The following is a 26,725-nucleotide window of genomic DNA, read 5'->3' as shown; positions in this document are numbered from 1 at the left end:
CAGCACAGTGGTACTGTACAAGTTACAGCACAGTGGTGCTGTACAAGTTACAGCACAGTGGTGCTGTACAAGTTACAGCACAGTGGTACGTACTGTACAAGTTACAGCACAGTGGTACTGTACAAGTTACAGCACAGTGGTACGTACTGTGCAAGTTACAGCACAGTGGTACGTACTGTGCAAGTTACAGCACAGTGGTACTGTACAAGTTACAGCACAGTGGTACGTACTGTGCAAGTTACGGCACAGTGGTACGTACTGTGCAAGTTACGGTACAGTGGTACGTACTGTGCAAGTTACGTTACAGTGGTACGTACTGTGCAAGTTACGGTACAGTGGTACGTACTGTGCAAGTTACGGTACAGTGGTACGTACTGTGCAAGTTATGGTACAGTGGTACGTACTGTGCAAGTTATGGTACAGTGGTAGTAATTCACAAAGTACACTAATACAGAGGGAGCGCTAAGCCCACAGGGGTAGCACAGCGCCCATGGGAAGTGTTTACATTCAATATAAACAAAAGGTTTATATTGAAAAGATGATCGTAAGAGCAACATTTCGCTCACCTGAGATTTTCGATGTTTCACCCATATGTGGCTTTAGCGAGGCAGAGAATATCACAAAACTAAGGTAGTGAACACCTCGAGGGCTGAGGGACAGATTACCTTTTCTCTACTGTCTCTACTTTCATCACCTTGAATCCTGAGGGACTGTTTGCCTCATCTACCATTGTCTGCAGTACACAAGCTCTGATGAAGACACTGACGGGCAAAATGTCTTCACAATAAAGATACACAAGTGTTGTACATGCGTCTTATTCATCACATAGAGCAGCCTGACTCTTAGTTAAGAACCCATGATGAGGATGGGCGAGTGGGGGAGGTTAGGCCCAGCCTCAAGGCAGTGCGAGTCACCAGGTTTAGCTTTAATAAACAACAAGGCACAATACTGTTACTGGAACAATATACAAATAACCCGCACACAGAAGTTTACGACGACGTCTTGGTCCCACTTGGACCAGTTACAAGTCGCACTAACACACGAGAGTGAGGGAGCCAGTATATATATACCCAGACTGAAATGTCTTAATGAGCTTCTCTCTCCTATGTGCGGGCTGTGTTCAACTCTAATGTTTCAGGGAATGGGTGGGGTTTGAACCCGCGGCAAGCGAGTCCTAAAACTCTCAGGCCAGTGCATTAACTGCTGAGCCACCTGGCTACAATAAGACTGATCCAACTAGGTGTATTTCAATACAACATAGGGAGGTTAACATGGGCCACATACTGTAACCACAAATGGAGTCCATGAACGGGTCAGACACAGGGTTTACGGGACTGGTGGGGCACACTGAACACCATGGAAGACATACACAATGCTCTGTTGCTCGTTACACTGTACATAAAAACACAACTATGGTATAGCTGTGACAGGAATGTGTATAATGTAGGATTTTGTCAGGAGTGATGCTACTGGTGATGGTGGTATAAAACAAGGGACATTTCAAAAGGTTTACCTCTGCAGAATAAGAGGAAGAGCTTAGGTTAGAGAGCTAGGAGTAGAGTATTAGAAGCACAAGCATGAAGATTAAAAGAGGTTGAGATGGTTATGATGGCATCATCTAGGAAGGTAGTCAATTCTTGTTCTCTTGAGTATGTCAAGCTACCTGTCACTGAACTACAATCCTGAAGATGTCGAGTGCCGGGATGACGACAGTCCTGAAGCCGATGGCTAGTGTCCAGTGCCAAAAGCAATGCCTGGTTCTGGATTTACAGCAGCTTTAAGGCACAAGTCCCAACACTGAGAGAGAGAGAGAGAGAGAGAGAGAGAGAGAGAGAGAGAGAGAGAGAGAGAGAGAGAGAGAGAGAGAGAGAGAGTGAGAGAGTGAGAGAGTGAGAGAGTGAGAGAGTGAGAGAGTGAGAGAGTGAGAGAGTGAGAGAGTGAGAGAGTGAGAGAGTGAGAGAGTGAGAGAGTGAGAGAGTGAGAGAGTGAGAGAGAGAGTGAGAGAGTGAGAGAGTGAGAGAGTGAGTGAGTGAGTGAGTGAGTGAGTGAGTGAGTGAGTGAGTGAGTGAGTGAGTGAGTGAGTGAGTGAGTGAGTGAGTGAGTGTGTGAGAGAGTGAGAATGTTTAGGTGATTAGGGGCTGTGTGAGGAATGTATAGAGGAGAGGTGAATTTGAGACAGCCTATGAGTCTGTACAGATGACTGAATTACCTGCCATCGCTCGCTTGGTGATGATGTGCGCGCTCAGCTGAAGTTTAGAATTGAGGGTAACTCCAGGTACAGGTATAGTAGTGTTGGTGGAGTTCAGCACTGGAGTTCGACTGGAGGAGGGGTTTGCCTGTTGCAATGAAAATACATGATCTTTAACTTGTTGGCATTTGTAGAAATGCAACGCTGTTTCCCAAGCAATGATCTTGTTTATCTCACATTCAGTGTGAAGGGACATATGTTTGGGTGTGGATGGTGGCGTAATGTCTGCATATGCGATAATGAAAGCGTTTCAGTGGGCTGGTAGGTTCTGACATGTCATTAGTGTAATGAGAAGGGGAGGAGAGAGGACAGGGGCTTAAGAGACTCCGTCATAGTGTGTGAAATAGTCAAAGATGCAGTTTCTGAAGTTAATCGACATCCCAGGACCATACACCTGGAGTATATTCTAGGAGGATCTTCAAGGGGTCAACGCTCGTGCGGCTCGGTCAATGATCAAGCCTCACGGTGAATCAGGAATTGACCAACCAGGCTGTTATTACTGGCCACACGCAAACCAACATACGAACCACAACTCAGCTGGTCAGGCACTGACTTCTGTCAAGGAAGTTGCAGAACATTTTTTTCGAGTTAGTCTGCTGTTCATGTGTAAATAAAAGAAACACACACACACACACACACACACACACACACACACACACACACACAAAATTGCGGCAGCATATGGGCTCCTGGTGAACCTAAGAATAATGTTTCGACACCTCAGTAAGAAATCGTTCCAGACTTTGTACACCATGTACGTCAGGCCCATATTGGAGTATGCAGCACCAGTTTGGAACCCACACCTGGTCAAGCACATCAAGAAATTAGAGAAAGTGCAAAGGTTTGCAACAAGACTAGTCCTGGAGCTAAGGGGTATGTCCTATGAGGAGACATTAAGGGAAATTGACCTGATGACACTGGAGGACAGGAGGGATAGAGGGGACATAATGACATAAAATACTGAGAGAAATTGACAAGATGGACAGGGACAGAACGTTTCAGAGATGAGACACAGCAACAAGGGGTCACAACTGGAAGTTGAAGACTCAGATGAGTCACAGGGATGTAAGGAAGTATTTCTTCAGTGATAAAGTTGTCAGGAAGTGAAAAAGTCTGGAGAGTGATGTAGTGGAGGCAAGATCCATATAAAGCTTTAAGAAGAGGTATGATAAAGCTCATGGAGCAGGGAGTGTGTGAACCTAGTAGCAACCAGCATAGAGGCATGGCTAGGAGCTATTAATCGACCCCTGCAACCACAATCAGGTGAATACACACACTCCCCTGAAGTACAAAGAAGCACATCTCTAATACCAGGAGAGCAAGAGAGAGTGAGTTACCAATTCAGCAGCTGTACTTTTTCCCTCTAACACCATCTCACAGCCAAAAATATTATAATAGAACCCACAGCTAAACCAATTCTAAAACATAATACAGACCGTAACCTTGTGACCCAGGTCACATGCCATGTTACCTGGCCTCGCTATGACATTACCCGAGAGGTGACCTAAACTGACACCTTAACCTGCCCCAGCACCTGACTCTGCCACCAGTCACCACAGTATGTGTTACTTACATCTGCATGTGAAACACTTGCATTCCTGTACTGTGGAGACATTTCACCCACCAGAGCTTATGTATACCAGCGACAGTACCAGATGATGTTATCAGTTGTAAGGCTTGACTAAAACATTCACCACATTTCATCCCTTTCCCCATGTAGGCAAAATGTTGCATAAACAAACATCTTTTCCCTACACGTTGTTTCACCAAGCTTCAAGCCAAGATTGAGAGACTACTGCTCAACCTTGTAACAATTGTCAGAGATCAAAGCTTGAGAGTGACCTCTTCCTGCACCTTGAGACGATCATCAACACTTGCAACAGATTCTTCGTCACTTTTCTGCTCAACCTCGTCTCTCCTCTTGCTGCATGTCAGACAAAATGCAAATTAGTCATTTCAACAATGTATCCTTGTGATATTATCAACACAGCTAGAAGATATTACAGAAAGGAATGTTACACTGTAGGAGGATTACATCCCCTGGGGTATAGTAGGTGATATGCTCTCATCCAGGGAAGGAATGGGTACCTTCAATGGCAGGTTACCATCAATGGCAGGAAATGGGTACCTTCAATGACAGGAAATGGGTAACTTCAATGGCAGGAAATAGGTTTCATCCAGGGAAGGAATGGTTACCTTCAATAACTTGAACAAAGAGTCTTAATGTCTACCTTTCAAGGGTAGAAATTAAAGCTACATTTGTCAAAAAGCTTTAAATCTGTATAGATGATAAATCAATACATGGTAAAAAAAAAGTTCTGACACCAGGTTAGGGTGCATATGGGAGAGGGAGATTACTGGCCAGTAAAAGTAAGCTTTAGACAGGGATGTGTGATGTTACCATTGTTGTTTAACATACTTGTAGATGGTGTTGTAAGAGAAGTGAATGCTCAGCTGTTGGGAAGTATGGGATTAAAAGATAAAGAATTTAATACAAAGTGACAGTTGTCACAGTTGCATTTTGCTGATGACACTGTTTTTGGGAGAGACTGAATAGAAGTTGCAAAGGTAGGTGGATGAATCTGGCAGGGTATGTAAAAGAAAGAAATTAAAACTGAACATAGGAAAGAGTAAGAAGAAGAGAAAAAAAAACAGGTAATGATAGTAAATATCAAAATGGAAGGAGGGAGTACTGAAGAAGTGAATGTGTTTGGATATTTGGAAGTGAACTTGTCGGTGGAAGGGTGCAAGATGAGGCGAGCCATAGAAATGATGATGAGGGGGGGGGGGTAGGTAAGGCAAGTGGTACACTAAGGCATCTGTGGAGACAAAGAACATTATCCATGGAAGCAAAATAGGGAATGTTTAACATTATAGTATTAACAACATTGTGAGTAAAGCATGGATTTTAAACACTGTACCAAGGAGGAGGCTGGTGTGGAGGATTCTAGATGTAGAATAAGATTGAATAAAAAGACCACTGTTGGTCTTGGGGTACTCATCTTTCTCGTTCTGCAGTGGTTTACTTGCTCACTCGCTAATTGTCTGTAATTATTCACAGCAGGGAGAGTTTCTGGTGCTCATGCACAAGGGATAGCTATGTATTTGTGGTATTTCTTCCACAGTTCTTCCTGGAGATTGTCAGTGCACAACTCGAGTTTCATGAAGTACACATGGATATGACCACGAATATTTCTACATTTCAATGTGGCCTCACCAGTGACACACTGTCACTCACTACATCACTGGTCAAGTCATTTGTTGTGATCACAATCACAATCTAGCTCTTGGTGCTCCCAACACCTTTATTTACAGTTGACTTTCTGCTGACAATGTCTAGGGGTGTAGGTGCCAGCTCTGACAACTTAAATGAATCAAAGAGTGCGAATTCCTTGACTCCTCCAAGGTGCTGGTTATTGTATATACTGCCACTAGCTATGACAACAGGTTAGAGGCATGTTACTATTAATTTTTACTGGTCTTAGGAAAAAGAAGGTTCCTCAGACAAACATGGTGGCCTGGTAGGTGACCCGGTGGCCTGGTGGCTAAAGCTCCCGCTTCACACACGGAGGGCCCGGGTTCGATTCCCGGTGGGTGGAAACATTTCGACACGTTTCCTTACACCTGTTGTCCTGTTCACCTAGCAGCAAATAGGTACCTGGGTGTTAGTCGACTGGTGTGGGTCGCATCCTGGGGGACAAGATTAAGGACCCCAATGGAAATAAGTTAGACAGTCCTCGATGACGCACTGACTTTCTTGGGTTATCCTGGGTGGCTAACCCTCCGGGGTTAAAAATCCGAACGAAATCTTATCTTATCTTATCTTAGCAGATTCTCTCGCAAGAGAGGAGGTCTTAGTCAAGCCCAAGTCTGGCACGTGCATCTCGTCTGACCAGCGAAATCTAATTCTGCTTGGTAAGGAACACATGCAAGATGAGAGCTGTTGCTTCAGTGTATGTATTTGATGTTCAAAACATCCTTGTTCCATATGTAAATTTCCAGACGTTGAAATGAGAGAGGGGTCACAGCCCCCCTTATGCTGCTCGCCCCCAGTTGGAGAAAATTTCTTCACAGCTGGAGGCAGTGGAAAAATCATGTCTGAAGGCAGTGTGTAGTGTGAATATTATACAGAGAATTTGTAGTTTGGAAATTAGGAGATGCAGAGTTACTAAAAGTATTATCCAGAGAGCTGAGGAGGATGACTAGGAGTATGTATATAAATCTGGGATAAGGGGAAGGAGAAGTTGGGATGAGGGGAAGGAGAGGTTGGGATGAGGGAATGTTGGGATCATCCCAAGAAGGGATGGAGGAGTGATTAAGGGAATTTTATTTTATGGTCTTAAACTCTCCTATTGGAGTATGAGCAAGGTAATATTTATGAAGGGTTTAAGAACATAAGGAACACTGCAGCAGGCCTACTGGCCCATGCAAGGCAGGTTCGAGTCTCCTACCGGCTTAAGCCAGTGACCCAACCTAGGTCAGGTCACATCCACTTAAAGAAGGAGCATGGCATCAGACTTGCTAGCACAAGCTAGTAAGGTCCAACTCACACTCACTCACTCATGTATTTATCTATTTTTAAAACTACACAATGTTTTAGCTTCTATGATAGTACTCGGAGTTTGTTCCACTCATCCACAACTCTATTACCAAACCAGTGCTTTCCTATATCCTTCCTGAATCCAAATTTTTCCAACTTAAAACCATTGTTGCAAGTCCTGTCTTGGCTAGATATTTTTAGCATGCTATTTACATCCCCTTTATTTATTCCTGTTTTCCATTTATACACCTCAATCATATCTTCCCTAACTCTTTGCCTTTCTAGAAAGTGCAGATTCAGGGCTCTCAGTCTATCTTCATAGGGAAGATTTCTGATACATGGGATCAACTTTGTCATCCTCCTTCACACGTTTGCCAGTGCATTTATATCCATTCTGTAATATGGTGACCAGAACTGTGCAGCATAATCTAAATGAGGCCTAACCAAAGATATATAAAGTTGAAGAACAACCTGAGGACTCCTATTATTTATGCTTCTTGATGTGAAGCCAAGGATTCTGTTCCCTTTATTGCGAACACTTATGTATTGTTGTCTTGGTTTTAGATTCCTGCTAACCAGAACTCCCAAATCCTTTTTGCAATCAGTAATACTAAGATCTACATTATTTATTTTATATGTGGCATGGTTATTTTCCTGTCCAATGTTTAGAACTTTGCATTTGTCTATATTAAACTGCATCTGCCACTTCTCTGACCACGGCATCAGTCTATTCAAATCTTCCTGAAGTGCTCCAATGTCCTTGTCAGAATGAATTCAACAGCCTATTTTGGTGTCATCGGCAAACTTGCTTATGTCTCTATTTATTCCCTCATCTATGTAGACTGTGAACAAGGGGCCCAACACTGACCTCTGTGGAACACCACTCATGACACTTCCCCACTCTGATTTCTCCCCATTTATGCAAACGCACTGCTACCTATCTGTCAATCATGCCTCTATCTGGAAAAAGATTTCTCCTCGTATTCCACGTGTCTTCATTTTTCTCGATAGTCTCTGATGTGGGACTATCAAAAGCCTTACTGAAGTCCATATACACAATATCATATTCATTACCATGATTTACCTCCTCAAATACCTTAGTGAAAAAAGATAATAAATTTGTAAGGCAGGAACACCCTTTTGAAAATTGTGCTGAGATTTATTCATCAATTTATGCTTCTCAAGATGGCTACGAATTGCCTCGGCAATTAGTGATTCCATAAATTTTCCCACGATAGAGGTTAGGCTTATTAGTCTATAATTTGAAGCTGAAGACCTGTTGCCTGCTTTGAAAATAGGTATCACATTTGCCATTTTCCACTTTTTTGGCACTATGTCAGTTTGTAGTGATATGTTGAAAAGATTAGCCAAAGGTTTGCTAAGCTCCTCTGTACATTCCTTTAGAACCCTTGTGTACAACTCATCAGGGCCCGGGGATTTGTTAGGTTTTAATTTACCTATTTGTCCAAGGACCATGTCACTTGTGACCCTAATCATGCATAGTTTATTATTGTCCTATTTTACATAATTTATTTTTGGAATATCACTAGTATCTTCCTATGTAAAAACTGAGGAAGTGTTAAAAATTTACACATTTCCTTATCACTGTCAGTGAGCTGACCCGAGTAACTTTTGAGTGGGCCTATCTTGTCCCTAATCTTACTTTTGTATACCTGAAAAAACTCTTTTGAATTAGTCTTCGATTCCCTTGTGACTTTAACCTCATAATCTCTCTTTGCTTTTCTTATTTCCTTTTTTATTTCTCTCTTTAACTGAATATATTGATTTCTTAACTGCCTCTCTCCTCTTGATTCGCCTATATATGCCTCTCTTTTCACTAATGAGATGTTTTAATCTATTATTTATCCATTTAGGATCATTTTTGTTTGATCTGATTTCCCTATTCAGAACATAAGTTGTCTGAGCAACTAGAACTATGCTCTGGAAAACATCATATCAGCAACCACCACCACCTACCTGACCCATAGTCAGGTCATTTCAGTTCAGCCCACCCAGGTAATCTCTCAGTCCTATGAAATCTGCCAAGCAGAAGTTAGGGACAGAGACTTGATTGCCATTATTAGGGTAATTCCATGATATATTAAAACTGAGTGATTTGTGATCACTTTCCCCAAGCTCATCATTAACCTCAAGTTTATTAATTAGCGATTCCCTACTGGTAAGGTCCAAGTCAAGCAGGTTATTTCCTTCAGTTGGTTCTGTCACAAACTGTTTTAAACAATCCTGAATTGTATTAAGAAAGTCGCTTGACTCTAAATTTCCTGTCAAACTGCTCCAGTCAATTTATCTAAAGTTAAAATCTCCCATTAGAACAACATTTTCATATGGAGATGCCTTACGAATTTCATCCCATAGAAGTTTACTGCACTCCCTATCAAGGTTTGGGGGCCTACAAATCACATCCAAGATTAGTTTTTCACAGCCCTCGAGAAGCTGTAACCAAACAGATTCAGTGGCTGACGCTTCTAATTTTATATCTTGTCTAACTCCACCACCCTTCCGGTTGACCCTATCAGTGTGGAATAATTTACAGCCTTGTATGTGGTATTCAGAAGGCATTTCTCTATCTTTCAGATTGAACCAGATCTCTGTTATAGCAATAATATCTATGCTTCCTGCAATTGCAATTAATCTTAGCTCATCTATCTTATTTCTTACACTCCTGCTATTAGTACAGTAAACATTAAGGGAGCTAGTCTCTCACTGCCTTCTGTTGTCTCCCTTTGTTTGCTGACCAGTTCCATTGTCTTTATTTGTAACCTTTTTGATGAATAATGTCTTTTATACATTTACTGTTTTCAACCCTAGTGGTGCAACCTGACTGTTTCCCACATACACCCATACCTCTTATCTTCCATCAGTTTAAAATCAGAGAAAGCATTAAGTGGAGTCTAGTCCTGGATGTATGAAGTACAGTGCCTGCACTCTGAAGGATGGATGGAGGTGGGAAGTACAGTGCCTGCACTCTGAAGGATGGATGGAGGTGGGAAGTACAGTGCCTGCACTCTGAAGGATGGGTGGAGGTGGGAAGTACAGTGCCTGCACTCTGAAGGATGGATGGAGGTGGGAAGTACAGTGCCTGCACTCTGAAGGATGGATGGAGGTGGGAAGTACAGTGCCTGCACTCTGAAGGATGGGTGGAGGTGGGAAGTACAGTGCCTGCACTCTGAAGGATGGATGGAGGTGGGAAGTACAGTGCCTGCACTCTGAAGGATGGATGGAGGTGGGAAGTACAGTGCCTGCACTCTGAAGGATGGGTGGAGGTGGGAAGTACAGTGCCTGCACTCTGAAGGATGGGTGGAGGTGGGAAGTACAGTGCCTGCACTCTGAACGATGGATGGAGGTGGGAAGTACAGTGCCTGCACTCTGAAGGAGGGATGAGGCTGTTACAGTTCAGAGGGTCACTGTAATTGTAATATCAACACACTCCAACAAGATAGCTATTGAATGAACAATGGTGACAGTGTTGCCTCTTGCTACCTCAATGAGAGAGAGCCTACACAATCACAAGAAACAAAAAAAAAAAAAAAATATTAAATGACCTGCCTCTTATATCAATATCTAAATATATATTTACTGAATTTTCTACATACAAAAAATTCATTTATTCATATCTAAAAAAATATATAAAAAAGGCGCTTAAAAAAATTACCCTTGTACATTTTTTAATAAAATTCACACACAAAAATTATATGGGAGAAATAATGCAATAAAATACATCTGCTGTAATATTAAGGCCCTAAATCCCCATGCACAAATATACAGTAAAATACAATATTGTGGATTTATACTGTGTAACTCATTACTATAAATCACAACAATACAGTGTTATAACTGTACATATATAAATTATATACATTCTATACATTACAAAAATATATCTGAAGTTTAAAATAAAAATACATTGCCTAGAAAGATTATAAAATTTGTATTGTAAATACAACAGTGTTCCCAGTGTTACAAACACTGGTGTTACTGGCGTTACAAACGATTGTGTTACTGGTACAAGTTATGAACGCTTGTGTTACACGTTCTGAACACTTGTGATACTGGTGTTACACGTTACAAACACTTGTGTTACTGGTGTTCCAACTTACACTCATGTTACCGAGTGTTCTAACTTGCAAACACTTGTGTTACCGAGTGTTACAATTTACGAATGAGGTGTTACTAACCAGGAACCAACTTTCATCTACAATAGTACAAACCAAAACTTAAACCATACGAAAGTTCCCACCGAACAAGCTGGAACTTTCAAACGTGCCTAAATGACAGACATGGACCTGCCCTGGCCAAGTTCAAGTCACTGATGGAATGGATCAACTCTGTGTGGCCTGGTTCCACTCTTCCAGAGATTGATTTGGTATGGTCATGGGGTTGCCACTCTTAGGGAGTTGTGGCCAACCTCTATGAATTACTAAGACACATGTGCAACACCTAGGTACCAGACACCCAAATGTTACACATGGGTCATATCACCTTGACAGTATTGTGCGCTGTTAATATACAGTTCTTTTATAAAGCTCCTTTATATACAGCCAGCTCTCTTATAAAGTCTCTCTAAATACAGTCAGCTTTCATATTAAGTTCCTCTATACAGTGTAATTTGTGTAAATGGAACTGAAAAATAACATCCAAAACTGATTAGTAGGCCCTATGAAGAGAGCTGCAGTTGCTGTTCAATTTTGGATGGACTTAATCACATTTATAAAACAAAAACAATGTAATACAGTAAACACTCAATACAGTGGAACCTCAAATTTCGAACATAATCCATTCCAGGAGCTAGTTCTAAATTTGAAAAATTTGAAAAGCGAAACAATATTTCCCATAAGAAATAATAGAAATACAATTAATCCATTCCAGAAACCCAAAAATATTCACAAAAAAAAAAAACATTTTATGGAGATTAATTATAGTTTTACATACACACAACAAATATAGTGTACAATTATGTATCAATAAATTTAAATAAACATATAAAATAACATTTTTACTTACCTTTATTGAAGATTGGTGATGGCATCTGGAAGATAGGGAGGAGGAGAGAGGGAGTTGGGGTTAGTGTTTGGAAGGGGAATCCCCCTCCATAAGGACTTTAGGTATCAAAGTCCTCTCTGGGGTTACTTCCCTTCTCTGTCTTTTAATGCCACTAGGACCAGCTTGAGAGTCACTGGACCCCTGTCTCACAAAATAACTGTCCACAGTCCTCTGTTTCCGGCATCTCTAAGATTTCCCTAAAATGGGACATGGTTCTGTCACTAAACTTGTTGCAAAGATGGCTTGTTTCAGCTTGCTCAGGGTGGTACTTCTCCACAAACATTTGGACATCATTCCACTTGGTGCAAATCTCCTTAATCTGAATCAGCATGCAACTTCCTTGCCTTTTCACAAATAATCATCTCTGAAACACTATCACCTGCCATCTCTTTATCCTTGATCCACACCAGCAACAACTTCTCAACCTGATCGATTGTCTGTAGTCTTTTTTTGGTTAGTATATTAACACCTTTCGCAACATCAGCTTCCTTGATTTGTTCTTTCTTTGCCAGGATAGAAGCGATGGTTGACTTGTTTTTCCCATACATCCTGGCAAGCTCAACAAGTTTCACACCACTCATACTTCTGTATTATTTCCTTCTTCACATCTATGGTGTTTCTCACTTTCTTTACCACAGGCATACCACTAGCAAGTTTCTTTGGGCCCATGGTAGCTTATTTCACAGTCCCACAAGCACTAAACACAAAGAATTAATCATAAAATGTTTGAACGAGACCACAGGTTAGCGTTCACTCAAGCATCAACAAAGCCAGACTGGCTCAAGGCGTCTGCATGGGGACGCGGACAGAGCGAGCTGGCGGACAGGTCTGGTACCCGGCGGTTCGAAACAAGGGGCGAGTTCGATCATGGGGACAAAGTTGGTTTGAAAAAAGCAGTCAATTTTCGAAGAGTTCGACAAGCGATAAGTTTGAAACTTGAGGTTCCACTATATAAGGGACTCTAATACAACGGACTTGTAAAATTATGGAGAAGACACACTGGTTTTCTCCATAATTTAACTTATTTATTTTCATTTTTTTTTTTTGCACTATCTGTACATTGTACAGTACTGAACTAGTTGTACACTAGAGTACTTTGGCACCTTTTTCTTGATATCGTTTAATGTTATCCTGCTGTATCGAACATTTGAGCAATAGCCCAATTAGTTTGCTATACTGAGGGTTACTGTATATAGAGGGACTTTATAAGAGAGTTCACTGTACGACAATTTTATTCTTTCTTGTAGACCTGCTTAACAGCTATGCACATCAATACACAGGTGTTTGTACATCAATACACAGGTGTTTGTACATCAATACACAGGTGTTTGTACATCAATACACAGGTGTTTGTAAGTTACTACAGGTGCTCCTCGACTTACAATGGCATTACGTTCCGACGAACCCATTGTAAGTCAAAAATATTTTAAGTTGAATATGAATATACGATAAATAAATAACTTCTGGCAATAAGCAAATAAACAAATAATTACTGTAACTAAATACCAGTACTGAAAATTAAATAAATGAATTTCAAGTTAGGAACTTGCTGCCTTCATATTGAGTAATTATTTTAAGTTTTATCCCCAAAGTAATTGCTGTTGCACCATCATAAAGTCAAAATATCGTAAGCAGAACCACCGTAAGTCAAGGAGCACCTGTACACAGGTGTCTGTAATACACAGGTCTTTGTAATACACAGGTATTTGTAAGTTAATATACAGGTGTGCACAAGTTACTACACAGGTGTTCAGAGGTTACTACACAGGTGTTGGTTAATACGGAAGCTTCCTGTACTATTTTACTACAAAAGTGGAATGTTTGAAGACTATTATATAAGTACATTTATTTATCACCTCACTGAAGATGGTGTTTGTTGTATAATGGACGATACAAGGATGGTTATTGGCAAGAAGAATATTTTTGATTGATAATATAGATGGAGGCTCTGCAATGGTGCTGCAGACTCAAGAATGAGTCTCAGAAAATTATTTGTATGAGCAGGAGATATGCTCTTCAGGGCCACAGGCCGTGATATTTATCATACTGTTGCCAGACTGGAGTCATGGAGGTGGGAAGTACAGTACACTCTGAAGCATGGGTGAGGATATTACAGTCCTGGAGGTGAGAAGTACAGTACCTGCACTCTGAAGGATGGGTGAGGATGTTACAGTCCTGGAGGTGAGAAGTACAGTACCTGCACTCTGAAGGATGGGTGAGGATGTTACAGTCCTGGAGGTGAGAAGTACAGTACCTGCACTCTGAAGGATGGGTGAGGATGTTACAGTCCTGGAGGTGAGAAGTACAGTACCTGCACTCTGAAGGATAGGTGAGGATATTACAGTCCTGGAGGTGGGAAGTACAGTACCTGCACTCTGAAGGATAGGTGAGGATATTACAGTCCTGGAGGTGGGAAGTACAGTATCTGCACTCTGAAGGATGGGTGAAGATGTTACAGTCCTGGAGGTGGGAAGTACAGTATCTGCACTCTGAAGGATGGGTGAGGATGTTACAGTCCTGGAGGTGGGAAGTACAGTATCTGCACTCTGAAGGATGGGTGAGGATGTTACAGTCCTGGAGGTGGGAAGTACAGTACCTGCATACTGAAGGATGGGTGGGGATGTTACAGTCCTGGAGGTGGGAAGTACAGTACCTGCATACTGAAGGATGGGTGGGGATGTTACAGTCCTGGAGGTGGGAAGTACAGTGTCTATACTCTGAATGATTAGTGAAGATATTACAGTTCTGCCAATGACAAAATTACAAAATTTGATGGAAAACTTACAGTATTATGCTGGCACAAGTTAGCGGTCTCAGCACAACTTACGCATCAACAATTTTGCCCACTTTGAGTCCTATGTTAGGCCAATTCCACTGTTCCAGTAGACCATATTCTTAGCTTATTTGCTAGTATACCTTCTATTCTATCGAGTGAGCACAAGAAACTGCCCATTTAACTACCCAATAAAGTAATTAGAATTTGGTAATTTGGCCAATTTTATACGAAATTAAAAAAATGGCAATTACAAAACAGAGTCCATAACAAACAATTTAGACATTCCTGGCACTATAACATCATTAATGTCTCCAGCCCTCTCCTATTTTACACTTGCTTTCCATTTTGAATTCTCACTCACATAAAAAAAATAGAACATTTACTCTATTTCTCAGATAATAAAAAATAATCACGAAAGATTGGTCATGGTTTACAGCATCTCAATAATTTAATTAAATCTATTAAAAACCTATTAAACAGACTTGAGATTGTAGGGGGGGGGCCTTACCAGTCCTCTGGAATATCAATAAAAATCAAATATTTCTGCTACTTTTGAGCTCAATTTCAAGCCAATTTCAGTCCAGAAACCCAGAAAATCATCTCTATTTCAGTAATATGTATTCCATTCTATCAATTGATATCAAGAAACTGCCACTAAAACCATAAAAATCATCCAAAAATGCACTGCAAAATCATTATTTTAAACCATACACACATTGCCACAGTTTTGTTTTCCCAACATGCACTGCATGGGATAGAATTATTTTTATACAGTGCACACTCACCACACAGACCCATTATCTCATATCTAGGCCCAAATTTGCCGCTCACAGCTTATCGGAGTGAGCTGAGCTCATGACATAATATTACGGCATGGACCCCGAAAGGGTTAAGGCTACAAATATTACACAAATAATATTTCTTACCATAAAGTGTGGTTGCTGGTGAATGTCGATGATTCTGGGCAGAGTGGCGAGGGGTACTGTGGCCCTACTGGGCTGAGGTAGATGATGTGGATTGTTGTTAGCCGAAGTGGATGGTCTAGGCTCTGGCACTAAAGTCAATAGTTGTGCTGGAGAAGCAAGAAATTCTGTAATGCATCTCTGGTCTCTTTTACCCTGCAGCACTTTATACAGTTGATGGTAAGGCATCACCAGCTGCTCAGGACACTGTTTCAGAGCAGTACTTCTAGAATTGTCAGGATCCTCTTCAGTGTAAATGTCTGATGGTTTAGCAACAACACAGAAGTCCTCACATAACTGTTCTAATATGAACTGTTTTTCTTCAGGTTCTTCCTTATCTTCCTTTATCTGCCTCCCTTGTATCTGCACAGTGAACTCTGCCAACATTTCTTCTAGACTTTAGTTTTCATCATCTTCTACAATCTCATTCGCATCATCTTCCTGCATATCTTCAAAGCTATCACCCAGTAGCCTCTTTGCACCTGGCTGTCAAGTAAGGGAAATTCTATGGAAGTATTGACCACACTAGGCCATAACTTTCCCCAGACATGTCTTTCATGTTGATTGAGGCACTTCATTCCATGCAGTTCTAACATAGCTGATGGCAACGATAATGTTAAATTTATAACAAAAGTTTGGTACTGCCAGGTCGGAGTCAGTGTCCTTTGAGGCAACAAGTTTTCAAAATCACTTTTTGTGTGTAGTTACAACCGAATACAGTGGAACCTTGGTTTTTGTGATTAATCCATTCGAAAAAGTTTGACGATAAACTGAATCGTACGAAAGCTGAAGCAATATTTCCCACAAGATATAATGTAAATCCAATTAATCCATTCCAGACACCCAAAAATATTAACAGAAAATACATTTTATAGAAAAGTAGTAGTAGGCTGGTAGACAGCAACCACTCAGGGAGGTACTACCGTCCTGCCAAGTGAGTGTAAAACGAAAGCCTTTAATTGTTTTACATGATGGTAGGATTGCTGTGTCCTTTTTTTCTGTCTCATAAACATGCAAGATTTCAGGTACATCTTGCTACTTCTACTTACACTTAGGTCACACTACACACACATGTATAAGCATATATATATATACACACCCCATTGGGTTTTCTTCTATTTTCTTTCTAGTTCTTGTTTATTTCCTCTTATCTCCATGGGGAAGTGGAACAGAATTCTTCCTCCATAAGCCATGCATGTTGTAAGAGGCGACTAAAATGCCAGAAGCAAGGGGCTACTAACCCCTTCTCCTGTATAAATTACTAAATTTTAAGAGAAATTTTTCATTTTTGTTTTTGGGCCACCTGGCCTTAGTGGGATACGGCCAGTTTGTTAAAAAAAAAAAAAAAACAAGGTTCCACTGTATAACTTTTAAATGTGGGCTCACACTGAACAAAGCTTCTGGGTGAGTATGGGAATTTTCAAGAGTGAAGAGAACCTTGAATGCAATGTTCTTGCTGTGCAGTTAAAACGTGACTTCAGAAATAAAGTGATGCTTAAACTAGTCAATATATATTTCATCTGACATCCATGCTAACTGGTTTGACCTCCAAATTACTGGTAAGGTGTTTTTATCTACACCTCGGAGTGGTAAATTACCATGCACCTTACACTTTGAAATCACCTGATGCATTACCACAAAGGAGCAAAGCTGAAGTGATCCTCTGTAGCCTTGAACTCTGGTGCACTTTCTTCTTGCTGACTTATGGAAGTTCTTTTTGGCATTCTCTTCCGGTACACTTGTCTCATCAGTATTAAACCTGTGGCTCATAGCCACCCTCAGAAATTTTTTTTTTTTATCAACACATCAGCCATTTCCCACCAAGGCAGGGTGACCAGAAAAAGAAAAACTTCCATCATCATTCACTCCATCACTGTCTTGCCAGAGGCATGCTTTCACTACAGTTATAAAACTGCAACATTAACACCCCTCCTTCAGAGTGCTGGCACTGTACTTCCTGCAATTCAGCAGGGAAATTACTTGCTGCTGTATGATCAGGAAGCACTTTCACCAGAAAACTTAATATTACGTAACCTATGATACTCAAGTGTTGCACACATGTCTTATTCACATACTTGTTGGTTAGCTAAACCATTAACCCTTTGAGGGTTTTGGTCATACTAGTACGTCTTACGCGTAGGGGTTTTTGACGTACTAGTACGCATAAATTCTAGCGGCCTCAAATCTAGTGGGAGAAAGCTGGTAGGCCTTCATATGAAAGAATGGGTCTATGTGGTCAGTGTGCACAGTCTAAAAAAAATCCTGCAGCATACAGTGCATAATGAGAAAAAAAAAACTTTGACCATTTTTTTGGAATAAATCAGCGACTTTGCAGTGTATTTCGTATGGTATTTATTGTTGTATTCTAGTTTTCTTGGTCTCATTTTATAGAATGGAAGACATATTACAGAAATTGAGATGATTTTGACTGGTTTTACAATGAAAGGTGCCTTGAAATTGAGCTCAAAGTAGCAGAAATGTTCGATTTTTACCAAACTTCAAAAGTAAACAAATCGTGCCAAGCGTGCAATACACGTCAACTGGTGAGTCTAATATTCTTTCACAAGTGCACCAATAATATTTATACCATTTTTTACACTAATGCAGTAGTCTGCATAACAGTAAATCTTATATTTTTTGTGAGAATAAAAATTCAAAGTGGAAAGCAAAAGAATATAAGAGGGGCCTTGAGACGTGACTAATGACTAGAGGAAATGTCATTTTAGTGCCAGGAATGTCTTTCTTGTTTATTCTGGACCCTATTCAGAAATTGGCATCTTTTGAAATTTGTGTGAAATTGGCAAAATTGTTAAATTCTGACCACTGTACTGGATAGTTGAATTTCATAAATGGGTGGTTTCTTGCACCCATTCGATAGAAAAAATGGAGTTCTAGCGAAATATTCATGTTTTTGTCGACTAGTACAGTGAAATTGGCCGAAAACGGGGCTCAAAGTGGGCAATATCGCCGATATGTAAACATCGCCAAGACCGCTAACTTTGCAAGAGCATAATTCCGTAAGTTTTCTATCAAAGTTCAAACTTTTGGTGTCTTTATGATCGGGAAAAGATTCTCTATCTTTTCATAAGAGAAAATAATTTTTTTTTTTTTTAAATTTGGCCGACCCTGAGAACGAGTTTCGGAGAGGGCCTGTCGACCCTCAAAGGGTTAATATACGGTACTGTTATTTTTTTTTATTAACACATCAGCCGATTCCCACCAAGGCAGGGTGGCCCGAAAAAGAAAAACTTTCATCATCATTCACTCCATCACTGTCTTGCCAGAAGGGTGCTTTACACTACAGCTATAAAATTGCAACATTAACACCCCTCCCATTTCCTTTCATTTCAACCTAGAATATGCAAATGAAGAAAAGCAGATGATATATATCATTTATTAAAAGTATTATATAAATCTCTGTTAAGTCCCTCTCAATTTGCATATAAAAATTATTTCCAGTATTCTTACATTTTGGCCCTGATGATGCAGAGGATTTGAAAACACAGCATTTAAGACCACTGGAGGAGCATTACAGTAGGCCAAATGGCCTATAAGCAAGCCACATGCAACACCAGGAAACCTTATTAACAGAATATTTCCACTGCAATGCAGGATTCATCAATCCAATACAAAGATGAATTACACTCATGAACATGAAGACATTAACTTCATGTTCCATGCTAGGCAGGTTCAACTTGCACCCATCCACTCCCTCTCATGTGCTTGTCCAACTTGGAAAGCAACAGCCAATGTCGTCACTTTCATGATGGACTCGGAGTATATTCCACTCATCTATTAAAGGAGAACTTTCCTATATTCTTTCTAAATCTGTTTTTGTCAGACTTGAATCCAGTGTCAAGTAAATACGTATTCGTCAGACTTGAATCTGGTGTCAAGTAAATTCATCTTCGTCAGACTTGAATCCAGTTGCAAGTGTTGACTGTTATGGAGGAAACAGTATATAAACCTGGAGCAGCTTTCAGAACAAGCTGGACAAATGTTTGAGTGCTGGGGAAGGGTTGGACTTGAGAAAGACCTGCTAAGCACAGGTCAGCAGGATTGCTGCAGTGTTCCTCTTCCGTCTCATCTGTTGGGCATGCAAGAAACATGCATAACAGCTGGTAGCTTTAACGCAGAGGCGTTTCACCAACCTGTGGCAAGACATCTCGATAACTACACGAAGGGTTGCAAGTGTGTTTTATTCATCCTCACTAACGATCATCCTCACTTACGATCATCCTCACATGTAATCGTCTGCACTTTGGAACCAATTAAGCACACATCAATGCAGACTTGCTCTATGAAGTGGTGATAATATTCACAAATCGTAAAAGAGCATCACTTCCAGTGGGCAAGTCAGCATCAATATTCAAAACATCACCTCCAGTGGGCAATTCAGCATCAATATTCAAAACATCACCTCTAGTGGACAAGACATCATAAATATTCAAAACATCACCTCCAGTGGGCAAGTCACAATCAATATTCAAAACATCACTTCCAGTGGGCAAGACAGTGTCAGTATTCGAGGTAAACATAGTACTAAATACTGTATAATAAATCCATAATGTTTAACTAACATAACTATGTTAACTATACATCATTTGACGTTGCTTACAATTGAAAAACTGAACAATTTTGAATGAAAAGAATTAGGTACTTAAGTCTTAGTTGAAAAAATAAATTAGAGAGGGGATATTAAGGCTCAGAAACCCATCTCTCATTATAACATAGGTGTCTATGGGAAAATAGGTTCCAAGTTGCGAACAACTGAGTTTGAGACAATTCTTAGGAATGATTAGGGCTGTTAAGTAGGGACCTACAATAGGTACAGTCTAGACATCCAGTACATACTTCCACTTTCTTGCACAAAGAAAAATGTTCCTTATACCAAAATTAGGTAACCTACGATATATATCACATTGCATAGAAATATTAATATGGAGAATATTTTAAATATAAAACACCATTTACCAGGTTAAAAGTTATTTAAAATTTACAAAAAAAGTCACAATACTCAAAAATATTATTATGGGTAAAAATCATCATTCACCAGCCTAAACATGGCTCAAAAATTTACCAAAAATGTTAGAAAATTCACAAAAATCATTATTATTATTATTATTATTATTATTATTATTATTACTGTGGAAACAATATCAATTACCAGGGAATAACAAAGAACTCATTTTTTTTTTATGAAAACTGTCCTAAAGGCTACAAAAAAAATTTGTAAAAATAAAAAAAATCCTAAAAATTATCATTGTGGAAATAAAATTAATATACAGTGGACCCCCGCATAGCGACCTTAATCCGTGCAAGAGGGCTGGTTGTTATGCGAAATGTTCGGTATGCGAATGAATTTTCCCCATAAGAAATAATGGAAATCAAATTAATCCGTGCAAGACACCCAAAAGTATGAAAAAAAAAAATTTACCACATGAAATGTTAATTTTAATACACACAAACTGAAAAAGGCATGCACAATTACATGACACTTACTTTTATTGAAGATCTGGTGATGATTGATGGGATGGGAGGAGGGGAGAGAGAGTGTTAGTATTATAAGGGGAATCCCCTTCCATTAAGACTTGAGGTGTCGAGTCCTTTTCTGGGGTTACTTCCCTTCTTCTTTTAATGCCACTAGGACCAGCTTCAGAGTCACTGGACTTCTTTCACACAACATATCTGTCCATAGTGGCCTGTACCTCTCGTTCCTTTATGACTTCCCTAAAGTGTTTCACAACATTGTCAGTGTACAGGTTGCCAACATGGCTTGCAATAGCTGTGTGAGGGTGATTTTCATCCATGAAGGTTTGCACTTCAAGCCACTTTGCACAGATTTCCTTAATCTTTGTAGTAGGCAACTTCTTCAATTTCTCTCTCCCCTCCTCTGAACCAGTTTCCTCAGGTCTGGCCTCTTGCTCTTGAAGTTGATCTATCAGCTCATCAGTGGTTAGTTCTTCATTGTCCTCCTCCACCAACTCTTCCACATCATCCCCACTAACCTCCAACCCTAAGGACTTTCCCAATGCCACAATGGATTCCTCAACTGGCATAATCCTCTCAGGGTTAGCCTCAAACCCTTCAAAATCCCTTTTGTCTACACATTCTGGCCACAGTTTCTTCCAAGCAGAGTTCAAGGTCTTCTTAGTCACTCCCTCCCAAGCCTTACCTATAAGGTTTACACAATTGAGGATATTAAAGTGATCTCTCCAAAACTCTCTTAGAGTCAGTTGAGTTTCTGAGGTCACTACAAAGCACCTTTCAAACAGAGCTTTTGTGTACAGTTTTTTGAAGTTTGCAATAACCTGCTGGTCCATGGGCTGCAGGAGAGGAGTGGTATTAGGAGGCAAAAACTTCACCTTAATGAATTTCATGTCCCCATAAAGTCGCTCTGCCACGTCTGTAGGATGACCAGGGGCATTGTCTAACACCAGGAGGCACTTAAGTTCTAATTTCTTTTCAGTTAGGTAATCTTTCACATTGGGGGCAAATGCATGGTGTAACCAGTCATAGAAAAAGTCCCTAGTGACCCATGCCTTACTGTTTGCCCTCCACAGCACACACAAATTCTCCTTGAGGACATTCTTTTGCCTGAACAGTCTGGGAGTTTCAGAGTGATACACTAATAAAGGCTTCACTTTGCAATCACCAGTAGCATTGGAACACATCAACAAAGTAAGCCTGTCTTTCATAGGCTTATGTCCTGGGAGTGCCTTTTCCTCCTGAGTAATGTAGGTCCTGCTTGGCATTTTCTTCCAAAACAGGCCTGTTTCATCACAATTAAACACTTGTTCAGGTTTCAGTCCTTCAGTTTCTATGTACTCCTTGAATTCCTGCACATATTTTTCAGCTGCTTTGTGGTCCGAACTGGCAGCCTCACCATGCCTTATCACACTATGTATGCCACTACGCTTCTTAAATCTCTCAAACCAACCTTTGCTGGCCTTAAATTCACTCACATCATCACTAGTTGCAAGCATTTTTTTAATTAAATCCTCATGCAACTTCCTAGCCTTTTCGCTTATGATCGCTTGAGAGACGCTATCTCCTGCTAGCTGTTTTTCATTTATCCACACCAATAAGAGTCTCTCAACATCTTCCATCACTTGCGATCTCTGTTTCGAAAACACAGTTAAACCTTTGGCAAGAACAGCTTCCTTGATTGCCTTTCTGTTGCCCACAATAGTAGAGATGGTTGATTTGGGTTTCTTGTACAACCTGACCAGGTCGGCGACACGCACTCCACTTTCATACTTATCAATGATCTCTTTCTTCATCTCTATTGGAATTCTCACCCTTATTGCTGTAGGGTTGGAACTAGAAGCTTTCTTGGGGCCCATGGTCACTTATTTTCCAGATAAAGCACCGAAAACACTGTAATAATACGAAATATTCCGATTGTATGCTTGGATGTTACCGCGGAGGCTGGCTGGTAAACAATGCCACCGGCGGAACATATGAGGCTGGCTCAGGCCGCACATTGGACGCGTCTCGGACGAAGGGCGGTGAGCGGGTTTTTGGGCGGTATGCGAGGCAAAATTTTAGCGATCAAAGCGTCCGGTATGCGGATTGTACGGTATGCGATGCGTACGGTATGTGGGGGTCCACTGTATACCTTAAATTCCTTAAAACGTGTTGTGACTAATTGTGAATAGTTGGACTTTTTGGTCATTTAAAAGAAATTTCTTTGGGTAAACACAATGGTTTCTAAAAATTTATCAAAAGCGAGATAAAATAAAAATAAAATTCTTTTAAATAATTAATATTATGAATGTCAAGATCCGTCACGAATTCTTGACATTTTCACAGGATAAAAAAATTATTCGACAAGGTGGCCCGGTGGCCTGCTGGAAACATTTCTACATGTTTCCTTACACCTGTTGTCCTGTTCACCTAGCAGCAAATAGGTACCTGGGAGTTAGTCGACTGGTGTGGGTCGCATCCTGTGGGACAAGATTGAGGACCCCAATGGAAATAAGTTAGACAGTCCTCGATGACACACTGACTTTCTTGGGCTATCCTGGGTGGCTAACCCTCCGGGGTTAAAAATCTTATCTTAACTGAAAAAGGCCAACAAAAATTGAATGCATGTACTATGAGGTCTTACTATGTGTTATTTAATTGTTGATGTACTTTTTCTTACTGCATTTACCAAAAAAATAAAAAAATGGCACTGTATAGAGGAGCTTTACAAGAGAATTGACTAAGTCAAAACTTTTCTCTGGATTGATATAGCAGACAGCTTTACATTCATATATAAGCTTCTCTATATATAGTCAGCTCTCCTATAAAGCTCTTCTATATACAGTCATCTCTCTTATAATGTAATGCTCCTCTATATATTTCAAATGCATTTACAAAATAGGACTATACAGAGGAGCTTTATAAGAGCTGATTGTATATAGAGGAGCTATACAAGAAAACTGACTATAAATAGAAAAGCTTGATAAGAGAGCTGACTGTATATTGACCATCTCCCACCAAGGTTAGGTGACCCAGAGAAAATAAAACACACTCATCATCATTCATTCAACTGCTGTCTTTCCAGCAGTGCTCTTACTAAATAAGAAATGAGTAACTTGTGAATTGTCTACATATATTTTGATTTAATGATTCACTGACTTCATTTCATGGTTAAATTTTATGGGTGCAGGTGTGCCTTGTTTTATGTCATGTATGTAAGGTTGGAGGGAGGGGGTAAAGGAGGTTTTGTGTGCGAGGGGCTTGGACTTCTAGCAGGCATGCGTGAGCGTGTTTGATAGGAGTGAATGGAGACAAATGGTTTTTAATACTTGACGTGCTGTTGGAGTGTGAGCAAAGTAACATTTATGAAGGGATTCAGGGAAACCGGCAGGCCGGACTTGAGTCCTGGAGATGGGAAGTACAGTGCCTGCACTCTGAAGGAGGGGTGTTAATGTTGCAGTTTAAAAACTGTAGTGTAAAGCACCCTTCTGGCAAGACAGTGATGGAGTGAATGATGGTGAAAGTTTTTCTTTTTTGGGCCACCCTGCCTTGGTGGGAATCGGCCAGTGTGTTAATAAAAAAATAATAAAAAATAATGCAGTAATTGATGCTAAACAACCACAGGGGGAGTTAAATGATAACTCTAGGCCTTTTGTGTTGCAATCAACACATCTTCAGGAGTTGCAATGTTGCAGAAATGAGTAGAAGTCCAGGTAGTTTCGTTCAGAGGAACAACTCTAGCAAGAGCATATTAGGTGCAGGATGGTTTTCCAAGACACTTTTGGGGAAAAAAGTGCCTTATATGCTGGAAAATATGGTAATAACATTCTTCAATACACTTTACAAACTGTGCCAATCACATATAGTCAACATAATCACATATACTTTATTACCAATAGAAATAAGACATCATTTGATAGTTTGCATAAAACAAGAAAGATCTGTATTGTAGTGTTATTTGTGACCATTGTCTCTCTGTGACCACTGCCAGAGCTTTTCGTAATTTTAACATAGGCTGACTTCCACTATGGTAGGGGGACCAAAAAAAAAAAAAAAAAAAAAAAAAAAAAAAAAAAAAAAAAAAAAAAAAAAAAAAAAAAAAATTAGACACTTCCACCATCATTCATTCAATGACTGTCTTGCCAGAAGCGTGTTGACATCACAGTTCAGATGAACCTATGCACTATGAAGTCCTCATTGTTGTGTTTTATTAGGTAATGTTCACGAGGGAGTGCTAAACTTGTGTGGGTCGTACAGTGAGTGGGTAATGGGAAGTAACTAGGTTTCATCCACCTCTGTGGATCAAGACTCCTTTGCTACCATCAAGATGACCAACTCTTTCCCAAGGATTTTTGCCTCTGATACATTGTATTAATATATTTATGCCAATGATTTCTGCAAACAGCATGACCGAGTGGCCATCTTCCACCCAGGTACAGTATAGACACCTTCAGTAACTGCTCTACAGTTGTGTACTACCATGTGGGGGTGACAGAACAAGTACAGAATATTAAATCCAGATGCTCCTCACTTTACGATGGTTTGACTTACAATATTTCAACCGTACGATGATGCGATAACTATGTACACATTCTGTACTGTACAGTACTGTACATTTATTGATAGGATAAATTTTAATTCATTTATTTACTTAAGTGACAGTTATTTATTTACTTATTTATTTATCATATACAGTAGGGCCCTGCTTTACGACATTTCGCTTTACGGCATTCCGCTAATAGGGACATTTCAAATTATGACTTGACTTTCTAATACGGTCACCATGCCCCACCCAGTTTGTTTACATTCTCCATGAGCACCGCATCTCTCCATTATGTCCGGAAACTTTCCAAAATTTCAAGTGTTTTTAAAAGTTATTTCATATTTTATATATATTCAGGTCACTTGTTCTATCTAGGCTGGAATATTGCTGCACACTAACAGCACCTTTCAAGGCAGGTGAAATTGCTGACCTAGAAAATGTACAGAGAACCTTCACGGCGCGCATAACAGAGATAAAACGCCTCAATTACTGGGAGCGCTTGAGGTTCCTAAACCTGTATTCCCTGGAATGCAGGCGGGAGAGATACATGATTATATACACCTGGAAAATCCTAGAGGGACTAGTACCGGACTTGCACACGAAAATCACTCGCTACGAAAGCAAAAGACTTGGCAGACGATGCAACATCCCCCCAATGAAAAGCAGGGGTGTCACTAGCACGTTAAGAGACCTTACAATAAGTGTCAGGGGCCCGAGACTGTTCAACTGCCTCCCAGCATACATAAGGGGGATTACCAACAGACCCCTGGCAGTCTTCAAGCTGGCACTGGACAAGCACCTAAAGTCGGTACCTGACCAGCCGGGCTGTGGCTCGTACGTTGGATTGCGTGCAGCCAGCAGTAACAGCCTGGATGATCAGGCTCTGATCCACCAGGAGGCCTGGTCACAGACCGGGCCGCAGGGGCGTTGACCCCTGGAACTGTCTCCAGGTAAACTCCAGGTATACTTACGTGTACCTGTACCTAAATAAACTTACACACTGTGCTGGCGTGCAGGTACACATTAAAATCAGTAAGAGTGTCTTGCATCTCAAGGTGCCATATTAATAATGATAATACTCAATAATAATCACTGAGGCACATTAAATGTCATATTACAGAAATAT

At 40.4% G+C, this 26,725-nt stretch overlaps 1 protein-coding gene across 6 annotated transcripts in view; it reads right to left on the bottom strand.

Annotated features, from left to right (window-relative positions):
* Positions 1-196: 196 nt before the first annotated feature.
* Positions 197-26,725, bottom strand: part of LOC128697051 (sulfhydryl oxidase 2) — a 69,219-nt gene continuing 42,690 nt past the window's right edge. For 2 of the 6 annotated variants that reach the window (XM_070095317.1, XM_070095322.1), the window contains one exon: positions 10,462-19,738. In XM_070095317.1, the coding sequence (XP_069951418.1) occupies positions 19,627-19,738 (112 nt within the window). In that variant the 3' untranslated portion in view covers positions 10,462-19,626. Of the gene's footprint in view, positions 4,173-10,461; positions 24,862-26,725 lie in introns of those variants that run through there. The other 4 variants (XM_070095318.1, XM_070095319.1, XM_070095320.1 and 1 more) reach the window with 4 other exon arrangements.

The sequence above is a fragment of the Cherax quadricarinatus genome, chromosome 49 (genome assembly GCF_038502225.1).
Source record: "Cherax quadricarinatus isolate ZL_2023a chromosome 49, ASM3850222v1, whole genome shotgun sequence".
In the NCBI taxonomy this organism is placed as follows: Eukaryota; Metazoa; Arthropoda; class Malacostraca; order Decapoda; family Parastacidae; genus Cherax; species Cherax quadricarinatus.
Note: the sequence above shows the minus strand (reverse complement) of the source record. Positions and strands in the feature narration are given on the sequence as shown.